General features: G+C 39.1%; 2 protein-coding genes across 3 annotated transcripts in view; both read right to left on the bottom strand.

Moving 5' to 3' along the window:
- The window catches only part of LOC137999053 (uncharacterized), a 22,567-nt gene that overhangs the window by 1,403 nt on the left and 8,664 nt on the right, over window positions 1-12,500 (bottom strand). Inside the window, exon 2 of the mRNA XM_068844881.1 lies at window positions 1-756. This exon is cut by the window's left edge and continues 1,403 nt beyond it. Within this exon, the coding sequence (XP_068700982.1) occupies window positions 1-563 (563 nt within the window). The 5' untranslated portion in view covers window positions 564-756. The remainder of the gene's footprint in view (window positions 757-12,500) is intronic.
- LOC137999052 (uncharacterized) lies at window positions 5,234-11,122 on the bottom strand. 2 transcript variants are annotated; one of them, XM_068844880.1, is made up of 3 exons: window positions 10,984-11,122; window positions 9,963-10,005; window positions 5,234-8,082 (listed from the first exon to the last, which is right to left on the bottom strand). In XM_068844880.1, the coding sequence occupies exon 3, from the start codon at window positions 8,063-8,065 to the stop codon at window positions 7,007-7,009; it is 1,059 nt and encodes a 352-aa protein (XP_068700981.1). In that variant the 5' UTR covers window positions 8,066-8,082; window positions 9,963-10,005; window positions 10,984-11,122; the 3' UTR covers window positions 5,234-7,006. The 2 variants fall into 2 exon arrangements, 1 of the variants encoding a protein (XP_068700981.1); XR_011122886.1 differs by lacking the exon at window positions 5,234-8,082 and having other exon boundaries at window positions 8,618-10,809; window positions 10,984-11,113.

Below are 12,500 nucleotides of genomic sequence, written 5' to 3'. Positions count from 1 at the left end.
CCTGCGGATTGAGCATGGTTAGAAAAGAACGGCAGGTTGTCGATAAAGTCAGTCTCTACTAATGAATGTGGCATCTGCATTACTGCATCATTGTAGCTTGGCAACGTTCGCGGCTGCCGGTTCTGGCTTAGAGATAAATGTCGCAAAGGAGGCGGATAGGAACTAGCTGTTCCCTGCAGCGAAGGAGAATTGGCATGCAGAAATGAGACAGCGCTGTTTGTCGCTGAAATGGTGTTTTCTTTGTCAGTCTTCTGACCGCAGCCAGAATTTTTCTCCTGAGACAGGAAATCTATGCTATCATCCAAATCCACAAGATAATCTTGTTTAAACATTTCGAGTTTTGCTTCCATGCAAAATGGCACGCAGCAGTAAAAATCTTTGCACTGTTGGCTGTGCTGTGAAGCAAGAGACTTCATCTCCTTACATAGTGCGCAGCTTGTTTTCTGGTGACAGATCTGTGAGTGTTTCAGCTTCAGTTTCATGTTAACGCAGATTGGGAGAATGCAACTTGGATCAACACAATCTAACGCATGCTGGAAGAACTGCTGAAAAGTGTTCATCATGTGGCTTCTTGGTTCTCGTTCCGCTTTTGTGAATCGTCGTGGATATGATCGATGGTGTGAGAAGCAATGACCTCAAATTTATAGGAAAGGATGTTGGAAAGTTTGTGATGCCACTTTGACTTTACGTGCATATAGCTCTACCCAAATTAGGAAGAGTCTGGACTTTCACCCAGCTGGGACCATAGTCAGTTTCCTTATAATTAAACACCGCCCCCGATCAGAAGAATGAGGCGTTTATTTGAGAAATGTAAGAGAAAAAAGTACACGTTAGAACTCGGTAATCTAAACGAGCTTTGGAAGTGGCCATAGTTGCAGGTCTTTCTTCAGAGTTTTCGCAAGGTGCGAGGCCGATCTTCCTCTGGAAATTTAAACGTGTTTCTGTTTAAAATAATATTTACAAACGATCTACCGTAACAGCAGGAGTCCATCTGGAGTGGCAACTTCCATACAGCGTCTGTGAAACGGCGTTTTCACAAGTAGGTTTATTTTTAGACTAGCCTTTCCCGCGAATTAGATCAAAAAACAAAGGCACTTCCGGATCGGTGACCCTATGACGTCAGCTTAATTTCTTGTAATTGGTCATCGGGCTCCTGTGGGAGTCTCATTCGCGGGAAATTCAATCTAAAAATAAATCGGTCTGTGAAAACGCCGTTACACTAACACAGTAGAGTTGTAGGCTCCGGGTCATGGGTTCCTGGTTACAGTAAGTGTTGTCAGTGATTTTGTAAATAAACCCCACCCTCGAATAATTTTAAAAAATGCTTTAACTCTTGACGCCAATGGATTCTTGGGTTTGACACGAATTATCTTTGCAATTCTTTTGTTCCGACTCTTATGGAAACAAGCGAGAGAATTCTGCATAAATTGGTAAATTCTCGTCCCGCCAGGATCCAACTGGGCTGAAATGTAGGAGGCGGCAAGAATGTTAATTTTGTTAGCTCTATGAATCTCGGTTGCTTTCGTTCTCAGAACAACAGTTTCATATTTAGGGTTGTAACAAAGTCCATTCACTTACGCGCATTATCATTTCCTGTGTGGGTTTTGTCTGTTAATTCCATTGGAATAACAACAGCAATAGCCACATCCAAGTTATTGATGTAGAACATATATAAAAAATTAACACCACCACCACTACTACTGCTACTACTACTACTACTACTACTACTACTACTACTACTACTACTACTACTACTACTACTACTACTACTACTACTACTACTACTACTACTACTACTACTACTACTACTACTACTACTACTACTACTACTACTACTACTACTACTACTACTAAAAATAAATTATCCTATCAGTCTCAAAAATGCAAATAGACCGTAAACGGGACCCCATCTGGAGCGCGCAAATTTCCATACAGCGTCTGTGAAACAGCCTTTTTTACAAGTAGGTTTATTTTTAGACTAGCCCTTCCCGCGAATTAGGTCAAAAAACAAAGGCAGTTCCGGTTCGGTGACCCTATGACGTCAGCCTAAAATCTAAAAATAAATCGGTCTGTGAAAACGCCGTTACACGAAACACAGTAGAGTTTTAGGCTCCCAGTCATGGGTTCCTGCCGTAAAATTGTTCCTTAATATCTGAACCAATGTTGTCGACTTTTCTGCCAATTATCATTAGATGAAAATATGAGATGAATGTAAATCCAGCCAACGCTTCAATTAATTAATTAATATTTGAAAGATTAGTGGACAAATTGCTCTCGTTTGTCAATCTGTTTTTTTACACTAAAACCAGCAAGATTAGCAAACCGACCTTCACTTAGATCAAGTTCATAGTCGCGGTGTAAAACATGGTTACCAAGCTGTGTCAAAGTATAGTGTGACAACAGATGAGTTAACGCTATTGAGTGCATCATGGGTAGTCAGGGCAACATGGCGAGAAATTCAAAGGAAAATAAACTGTTCGTGACGCTACTTTATAGACTTTCGCCTTCATAAACCAAACAAATATGTTCAAGTTCACAACCATCTATTCTTTGGAATTCCAAAATATTGCTTTTTTGTCTCCATACATTCTCTGTAGTTTTGTGCCTTTAGAATTACGAAAAATGTATGGCAGAAACTTTGTTTAACAAAATAATTTTTACAATAACCATTCTCTACAACTTTATTCTGCCGCACCTTTGAGCGCATTTTTCCTAATTGAACTTATTCCTTTGATGGTTTATGTCTTTTTATTTTTATTTAGTTAAGTCCCAAATTACATTACAATTTATGAGATTCCTTCAAATAAGCCACGTGATATCATAATACTAGATAGTCCGGCTAAGTCACATAATTAGTTTTACAAGTCTATATAACAACAACAAGAACAGCATTTATCACAATATCTTACAAAATGTCGAGTCGGGTGGGAACAAATAAAAACACACGAATATTTAGAAAATTTACTCATCATGTGGTGTGATAAGCAATGATCTCAAATTTATTGGAAAGGATGTTGGAAAAGCTTGTGATGCCACGTTGGAGTTTAAGTGCACATGGCTATGGCCAAATTAGGGAGAGCTTGGCAGTTTGACCGGGTCAGTTCACCTTAAAATTAAACGCCGCCCCCAATCAGAAGAATGCGGCGTTTTCTCGAGGATTGTTAGAAAAAAAAAAGTACACGTTAGAACTCGGTAATCTAAACCAGGCTTGGAAATTTATTTTCCTGGATGAAGATGTTTTAAATTCGAAGTAGCCATACTTTAAAGCTCCTTCTTCAAAATTTTCCTTCTTCAGAATTTGTCCTGGCAGGACAAGAATTTACTGATTTATGCAGAATTCTCTTGCTTGTTTCCATGCATGCGCGTCCGAATAAAAAAATTGCAAAGATAATTCGTGTCAAACCAAAGAATCCAGTGGCCTCAGAGTTAAAGCATTAAAAAAAACTAATTTTCAAAGTGATGCTTCAAGTGGTTGCCTTTTAATCTTGTTGATACAAAAATAAAACTGAACATTTATGTAGTGTTTTTACATTTGCTTTTTTCATAATTTAACCAGTTATCAGTTATCACTTCAGATCCCTTGTGTTTATACGTGACAGTTTCATATTTAGGGCTATAACTAAGTCCATTCATTTACGTGCATTATCATTTCCTGTTGTGGGTTTAGGGGTTAACCTCCAAATCCCATTACAATAACAACAGGAAGGCCACATCCAAGTTAGGGTCCGGACGCACTGAACTGACAAAATTTGTTTGGCCCTTCCAAAAATCTCGACAAAATTTGTGTCTGCCAAATTTTCAATTTGTCAAACGTGGGCGCACTGAGACACAGCAAATTATTTCTTAACCACAAGTGTCAATAAACACCATCGCTTGCGCGCTGTTCGCCGGAAAGGTTACATGAGATCTCAGGAGTCATGGGCTTATGGTGATCTTTAACCGCTTCGATCGAATATGTTTCCTCGGCATATTATTGCTTGTATTCTATTTTTTTTTTCTTCCTTGAATTCGTTCAACTCCAGCAGATGCAGTTGCTACTTCTACTATGCCAGTGGAGGCTTCACCTTGTTTGACTGCAACGGGTTCGGTAACACAACAGATTTGTCCCTAGAAGGCCGACTGAAATCCGACTAAAAATAGAGATCAAATTTTCTTGATTGACATTTTCCTTCAAATCATGGCGTGTTAATTAACAAATATGTCAGATTTCACGCCTGACAAAAATTTGTCCTGCTCCGAGGCAGGACGACGGCGTCTTTGAAGTTTGGTAAACCTTGACAAAATTTGGTAGATCTAAAAATCATTGGGCGCACTTGTCTCAGGGAACTGGTGGCAGATTTTTTCGCAAAATAAACAAAAATTTGCCCAGTGCGTCCGGGCCCTTATTGATGTGGAACATATATGAAATAACACTACTACAACTAGTACTACAGTACTACGTACTACGTACTACGTACTACTACTACTACTACTACTACTACTACTACTACTACAACTACTACTACTACTACTACTACTACTACTACTACTACTACTACTACTACTACTACTACTACTACTACTACTACCACTACTACTATAGCTACTGCTGCTACTTCTAAAAATAAATCATCCTATCAGTGTCAAAAATGCAAATAGACCGTAAAATTCTTTCCTAATAAAGGCATGGTAAATTCAGCTTGACGGTTCTTATTGCTAATGAAGCTTCTGTCCTGAGGGTTCGTATTGGCCATAAGAATAGGCCTAATCACGGTTTTGACCGCCATTTTGACGGTTAGGCAAAGCGCAGAGTATTTGTAGTGTTTATATGGGGACTCGATGTCAAATAATTTTCGTTAAACGCTAGTTCTAAAAAAATTATTAATCGCTAACTGAAGGTACAGGGTAAAGGATTATACAGACCAACTTTTAGGGACTAGCCTTCGTTAAAAGCTGCGTGGTAGCGTTTTCGATTATTCCATACATTTATCTGTAATTGTTATTGAAAATTCGGGAAAAAATTACAGACAAATATATCGAAAAATTGGAAACGCTGCCGGGCATCTTCTGTAAAAGGTTAGTGCCTAAAATGTGGTCTGTATAACCTTTTGCCCTGTACCTTCAGTTCTCAACTCATATTTTTTTTTTCAGAACTAGCGTTTAACGAAAATTATTTGACATCGGATCCCCATGTAAACACTACAAATTCTTTACGCTTTGCCTACCCTTCAAAATGGCGGTTAAAACCGTGATAAGGCTTATGGATAAAGCATGGTTACACTGATATAAGTAGTTAAGCACCTCATATAAGGAGGTGGGAGTATGGGACAAGTGTTGAAGCATATTTTCTAATATTTTCATGATCGTTTTATTATATGCAAAGTATTCTAATGCACGCTGCTTTAAGAACTTAAATAAAAAATTGAAACGTGCAAACCAAATTAAGGGTGTGTTTTTTTGGGAAAATCCAAAAACGGATTTCTGATCTCGGATCAATGGATTCTTCAGCATCAAAAAACGCTAAATCCGAAAAAGGATTATTTTCCATGACAACGCACACAAACAAACCCAGAGCTGCGTGCAAATTAAAAAAAAAAATAGCGGTTAATTAAGCTTGTTTTGGAGAAATTCTTAAATGAAAATGCTAACAGTAAAAACAAATACCTTAGCGATCGATTAAAAAAAAAATGACGAAAACCATGCTTTTTTCGCTGCAGGAAAGGTGCTAGCAATATTATTGCTGTCAAGAAACTTTTTGTGTAATTTCTGGTGTGAAATCTGCTAGAAACCTAACTGTTTTCGACCTATTCATGTCTTCGATCGTACGGTAAAAATGGCGCGAGAAAAACAATTGGGTCTGAACTGTCACGTACGGTAGCTGTTGTGTATCATTTTTGCATGGAAAACCGCTTGTCAAAAATACTTTTTTCAAATCCTTTCCCAAAAAAACGCTGAGGTGATGAATCTCAAAAATCCGGATTTAGATTTAATCCGAAGTATCCTCCTCGAGTGTGGATACTTTGGATTCATGCTCCGTTTTTGGATTTCGCCGAAAAAACGCAGCCTAGGCGCTGCACTGTTACTCTATGCAATTTTTCGTGAAACTTATCTCGCAACGCCATTTATACAAACGTTCTCACTTTACTAAACAAGTTATTTTAGGGGTGTTACACTAAGCACAATCCATGCAACTTGTCTCGTTTCAATGATCACATGAGATTAAAAGAACATTTTCATTGGCGGGTGCCGCAAAGCGTTGAGAGACAAGTTGCACGAAAAATAGCACAGTGTAACAGCGCCTTTAGTGTCGCAAACAACCTCGTCCCTCTCAGTTAATTTAAGTAACTTTCCCACGAGAAAATGTTTTAGGCGAAAGCAGAATTTCCGCCGATGTTGTTGGAAACACCAGCACCGTCTTAGCGGTTATTTTTGATAAGTTGTAACACCGCCCATGTTATTAATTAGCGTATTATCTGTAGCGTTAGCTTTCCCGCGGCTAGCTCGCGCGGGTTAGCATAAAGGAACGCGGAAACTTCGGTTTCCGTTGCCATCAGTTTATCCAACAATTTAATTAACTCAATTTTTTGCTAGGTTGTGACATCTACCGCAAGTATTTACCACAAGCTTTTCCGCCTTTGTTGCTGATACGGTTATGATCACGTTTGTATAACTTTTCAAGCTCTCTAACCAATCATAGCTCAGCAGGAGCATATATAAACGCCAGTTTTTAGTAGTTTGAGAGAAAGCTAGAGATGAGTTGGCAGCCGACAACGACAGATTGCTGAAGTTCCATGCCAGAATAAAGAACTTGAAACGCTGAAGCTGTGTCTACAAGATCTGTCGCGTAACACAAGTATGGTTGACTTGGGTGTATCTTGTAGATCTTGACTGTGGTCGAACAGACTGGTCATTTCTAACTGCCCAGAGGAGGTATTTTGAATCGTTTCATAAACCGTTGTAGCCCCTTCCGACGTTCTGTTTTCCTCTTCACGTTTCCGTTGAAACCCCGTCGCTTTGGCTACGTAACCTATACCACATTCTTGATCTCATGTAGAGCGCCTCTCAATAAACGAATGCATGTAAGAAACTGTCCTCTTCTATTTGTTTTCACGACGTGACTCATTAAATGAAACAGGGCTTGAAATAAGCGAACTTTTAACGACTCTCCTTCGTTACTTCTAAGGTTGTTTCCGCTTCTCATTCTGCGGTCCAAACCAGAGCACACTCTGGCTTCTCGAATTGTTTGCAGATAATCTTCGTTACTGGGAGTTATTGCACGTGAGAATGGGTGACTCCTAGATACTTGAAATCTCTTGCTGCCATTAAACCGTTCGGTCAATGCCACACCAACATAAGAAGGACGGGATTGGAGTCTCCTTGGGCATGGACTGTTCTTTACGGCGTTTTTGGGAGTGGCTTCCGGTTTTGAGGGAAGTACAAGATTTGCCCCTTGGGATCTGATTGGCGTTGAGCGACTGGTGACCATTGTGGGACTTCTGCGCCGACCTAGACTTACGCAGGAACGCTTTGTGGGTTGGATAACTTTAGATGCGGACGAGTAGCTTGTTTGTTTCAGTTCTCTTGGCTTGTTATCCCCGAAATCGCGCTTTTTAAATCTTGACGATTCTTGCGATGATGCCTCCTCTGTTGCTTTAAATTCTGAGACTTGGCTTACGTTTATAGGAAGAAAAGTTTGAGTTTCAGAACTTTGGGGCTTCCACGATGGATCTCCGGAATTAAGACTCCCTGTGCTGGGACAATCTTCAGGACCTGCGTGTCCTTCCTGTATTTGAACTAAAAACGTCTTCAGTTTGGCTTCCATGCAAAATGGAACTGAACAAAAGTTATTCACACAAGACTTGACATGGTTTGCAATCTGATAATTTATCTTCCGACAAAAGGAACAATTTGGATTGGTGCAGCTCTGGGTGTGCTTAAACAAGAGTTTAGTGTTCACGCAAAGTGGGAGTAAGCAATTTTCATCTGTACAGTTGAAGCTGTGGACAAAATATTCTTCAAAGTTTTGAACTCCTGTAGGCTGTTCTGTACTTTCCTCATTAGTCATTCCAAGTTCTTTGTCCTCCATTGTTAGACACAAAGCATCTAAGGGAAAAGAATGGAACACTACATTCTGTGCCAAGCAAGCACAGCGCTTGTTAATCATTGATCTGCCTCTGTAAGTATCTCTCTGACACTTAAGCGCAGCTTTAAAATGTTGAAATTTCCGGTCGTCGTATCAATTTGAAGTTAGGGTGGGCGAGTGTTTAGGGCTTCAGGATTCCCGAATTCAAATCCCAATTTGTTGTTTTAACTGGCCAACTCCGCCGGCTGTGCTTGTTTGCCAACCCCGTTGGATTCTTAAATCGTTCATTCCTTTTGATTTCTGTCAATTGGTTCTACAGTTTTAATTGGCTTAGCTTAACCATCATGGTATATGTATAGGTATATGTATAGCAGGACATATCAAGGGAAGCATCTATCTCTCATACTCAGCCTAGGAGTCAACTCTTTCCCAAGAAGATTTAGTTATAGAACGCCTTCCTTATTAATTGGGAGATTGAGCGCGCCCACTGTTGTAAAATCGAATCAAAACAAAGATATCAAGGGAATTATTTAGGTTCCTAAAAATAAATTTACTTGGGAAAGGGTTAACTCAAGGACTTGGTGGAGATAGATGCTTGCCTTGATGAGGTCCTAGTATATGAAATCGTATGATTTATGGGCACGAGTGGTGTTTTGAAAGTTCGCCTTAGGCTAGTGGAATTTGAGAGGCTTTCAAAACATCACAAGAGTCGGACACCATAAATCACGAAATGCAAGCAAGTTTTTACGATTTTTTATTTATTGTATTACTCCGCAAAATTACTCCAATGCTGTTACCATAGCAACTTTCGTATTGAATTCTAAAAACTATTTATGCATTCGTCATAGACCAATCAGAAACGCGGTATTCTTTTGAGCATATAATAAGCTAATGTAATCACTTGAGCTAGCGTGTGATCTGGAATAAATAATAAGCGGAAGTTAATCTTTTCAACCAACAAATTCCTAGTCTGTGGAAAAATGTAAAAGCATTTTTAACCAAATTGAACGAGAAAAATCTTGAAATTTGGTATTAATACTATGCAATCACGAAAAAACTGCGCCATCCAGGCTTGCATTTTGATTGCCTATCAGTGGAGTTTCTTTGATCATTGACCAATCAGAATTCTTAGTTTGTTATCTCTTTTGCACTGAATTTCTTCTTCTCTGGGCTGTGTTACCTTAAAACTTCATTTCTTTTTGCTAATCAGAATGGGGAAACTTTTCCAAATATATTGTTGTGGGATTTTTTTACAGGGTTACATGATATGTTGGCTGTAGTTAAACTCACGAATTCTGGATGAATTTTACAATCTGTATTTAAGAGAAAGTATGTAAGCTGTGACAAACTTTTTACCAGAATGCATCACGTTTAACCAGAACGCACTGCGTCATGAAGAATAATCTGGCATCTGACTTTGAACTTCGTATTTCATTTTTTGCTGCAGTGACGCCTCCCTTGGGTCGAATCATGAAATTGTCATTACGCAAACTTGTAGAATGATTAAAAAATAACGATGAAACCGTAAACACTTCATTTTCAAATGTGCTGCGATTCATGCTATTGAAAGTGACTCAAGTTAAGCTTGCCACGTGCTTCAAGCCGGCCGTAGCACTTCTTATATTTCTACAGACACTCCTTGATTTATGAGTGGGAGGACAGATTTTAAGTTACTTATTTAAGAGTTTATCGTTTCTTTCCGCGTACAATTTAGACATCTTGCTTTCTCACTTAACATCATGCACGAATTTCAGATCAGTGGCTTAGCAGCTAGAGTTTTGTATTTTATTTCCGTTTACATTTCTTTTACTTCATCACGGTCTGGAAAGGGGTTTGCCCGGGTCAAATTTCGGCACATTGACATTCATTCCCTCAAAAAACTAAAGTAAGTTACACTGACCTCAATACACCGTTGCTGTGGTTGTCAATGATAAATGTTGTCACTATCAAAGAAATGTACGGTAGCATTACAATTTGAGCTATCTCTTAGATACACTAGTTATTATTAACTTGACCTGCAACTAGACTAGCAATAAACTTACAAGCTTTATGTTCGACACACCAATCTTCGAAGCATAAAGAATGTCACAATTAAGTAATTCAAATTTTTGGCGGATACGCGGCGAGTCACGGCAGTGACTGTACCCCGTGCATTTTGACAAGAAAGAGGAGGGGTGACCCACAAACGCGGACTAACATTTGTCTTCGCCTGCTAATAGACCTAATCTTCAGCTAATCGAGCCTCCATATCAATATTAAAGTCAGTGGAGTTCTCAAAAAAGCTATCCGTAAATTGAGGCATGGAGCAAGTAAAACAAAACCAAGATCCATGACAACGATAGAATAACAGATCCTTCCTACTCATGCCTGAACACTTTTGATGGAACACGCTTGAATAGCCCGAGCAAGCAACGCCATTTTGGTTCACCCTGAGAGCTTTAGCGCAGCCAGCACACACTTTTCTACTAGAGCTCACTCCACTTGTGTTTGCTACTGTAGGACCAGGATTCGTGGCAATATCTCCGCTTTTACTAATTCTTGTCAACTGAAAACAGGACTCGCTGTTTGGGTAGTAGCTCAGCTTAGCTCCAAAATATTTCTTCTTCGAGCTGGTTAGACTAGAAGGCTTCGTCCACCGGGTAATCAAAGTTGTATCGACATTATGTACAGATTCGCCAAACAGGAACAATTCAGGTCTTGGAATAGAGTTGATCCGATATATTGTGGCAGTAGACAGAGAACTAAAACTGAGTAGAGTGGTAGAAGATTTTACTCCGCCCATCATGCAGCCACTTGGTAATCAAAGATTACCAAGATGAGACTTTTAAGTAAAATTCTTAAACTTGCCTAATAATCTCAGTTTCCGTTTGAGACTTCAAGGCTTCTAAATTATAGAACGATCATGTGTATGCTGTACTTACTTAATTAATTTCTTCCTTGACCCACTAAATTAGAAGAACAGTTTCACCGTGTACAGTTAAGGCGGCTTCAAAGTCGCCTTAAAAAAAACGAAGCAGCACGGCTTACTGTATTTCGAGACTCTGATGCTTTGGATGTTACTCTTTCTGGATATATTATATAATGACACCCAGGAGTTTGTTTTATAAGTAGATTCTATGCGTAAACGAAAAGAAACGAAAGTTCAATTTTCCGGGGTGTTACCCGGCGGTTAACGCCGGGACTCAAATTCCTAACGAAGGTCGCATTTTTGCGTGGTGACAATCCTATTCATTTTCCGGTCTAGTTCAATGAGAATGTCAAGAACGAAGTCTTCGAAAAAAAATTCCGGGACTGAACAGTTAGTTCCTAAAATTGACTCGATCAGCGAACAGAACTTCGTAGACGGGCTGGTTATTCGGCATTCACTCAACATACAGATAGACCAAATGGATTCAGAAAGGGCAGTAGATTAAAATGTATTCAATAGAACTAAAATTCGCAGGATAACGAAAGACCTGAGTTTTTCTCAGTTGAATGTTTCACATCTTTGATCATGTTAGAGGTGGAACTGAACAAATGTTGTTTCGGATCTTGGCGGATATTCAATAGATTTCCTGTTCTTTCAAGATAATAATCCTGAAGATATTCTGTACCATCAATTGAATAACCAAGAATTCAACCTAATTAGTTAAGAATAGCTTCGAGAAATGATCTTCATTGAAAAACATACATTCTTTAAGGGTCTTAGGCATCTTTTCGAGACACACGTTCATGGTCACAATTACAGAAATATGAAAAATATGCTTGGTCACGTCCCAACACGCGTGGATGGATATGCCGCAATCGGGTGGATGATTTCCAGAAGCAGATTCTTTTACACTTTACTTAAAACATTGACTTCTAAAGATCGTTGTGTTTGATGAGTGTAACTAATATACTCGGTGGAACCGGAATGGAGTGGGTGATGGGTCCATTACTTTATTTATAGCAATCTTCCAATCTACCATTCTCTCAAATGGACCTTCATATATAGGAAAGTGGTCACGGACAAGGAGCAGATTTATTTGTAAATTGCATAATCGCTCAGGTATAGAAAAACAGGACAGATTAATTAACGACTTCTTCACGTTGAAAAGAAATTTTCAGTCTTTTACGGTATATTCGTCTCCCGAGTACTTTTTTACTTGCTTGAACTTGAACGTTTTCCCAGGGGATTTTGCCATAGGTTAGAATTTCATGAATAACACGAAGTACTCGCGCCTTATGGGGTTAACGTGAGTTAGTCACTATGATGGGTTAAGTTACGTAAAATATTAGGCTCCGAATTCGGGAGAATAATAAAACGGAATGAAAATGAACGTATATTCCCTTGAAGATCTACCACGTAAAGCTGCAATCAAAGAATGTAAAAGGAAAGGAAATCGAGGGGCGTAGCTAGGATTTTTTAAAGGGGGGTCACCGACTATCTCACACCCAGGGTACTTAAAATTTTTTGGAT

Source organism: Montipora foliosa, chromosome 4 (genome assembly GCF_036669935.1).
Source record: "Montipora foliosa isolate CH-2021 chromosome 4, ASM3666993v2, whole genome shotgun sequence".
Classification (NCBI taxonomy): Eukaryota; Metazoa; Cnidaria; class Anthozoa; order Scleractinia; family Acroporidae; genus Montipora; species Montipora foliosa.
The sequence above is the reverse complement of the archived record's forward strand: the minus strand, read 5'-3'. Positions and strand labels throughout refer to the sequence as shown.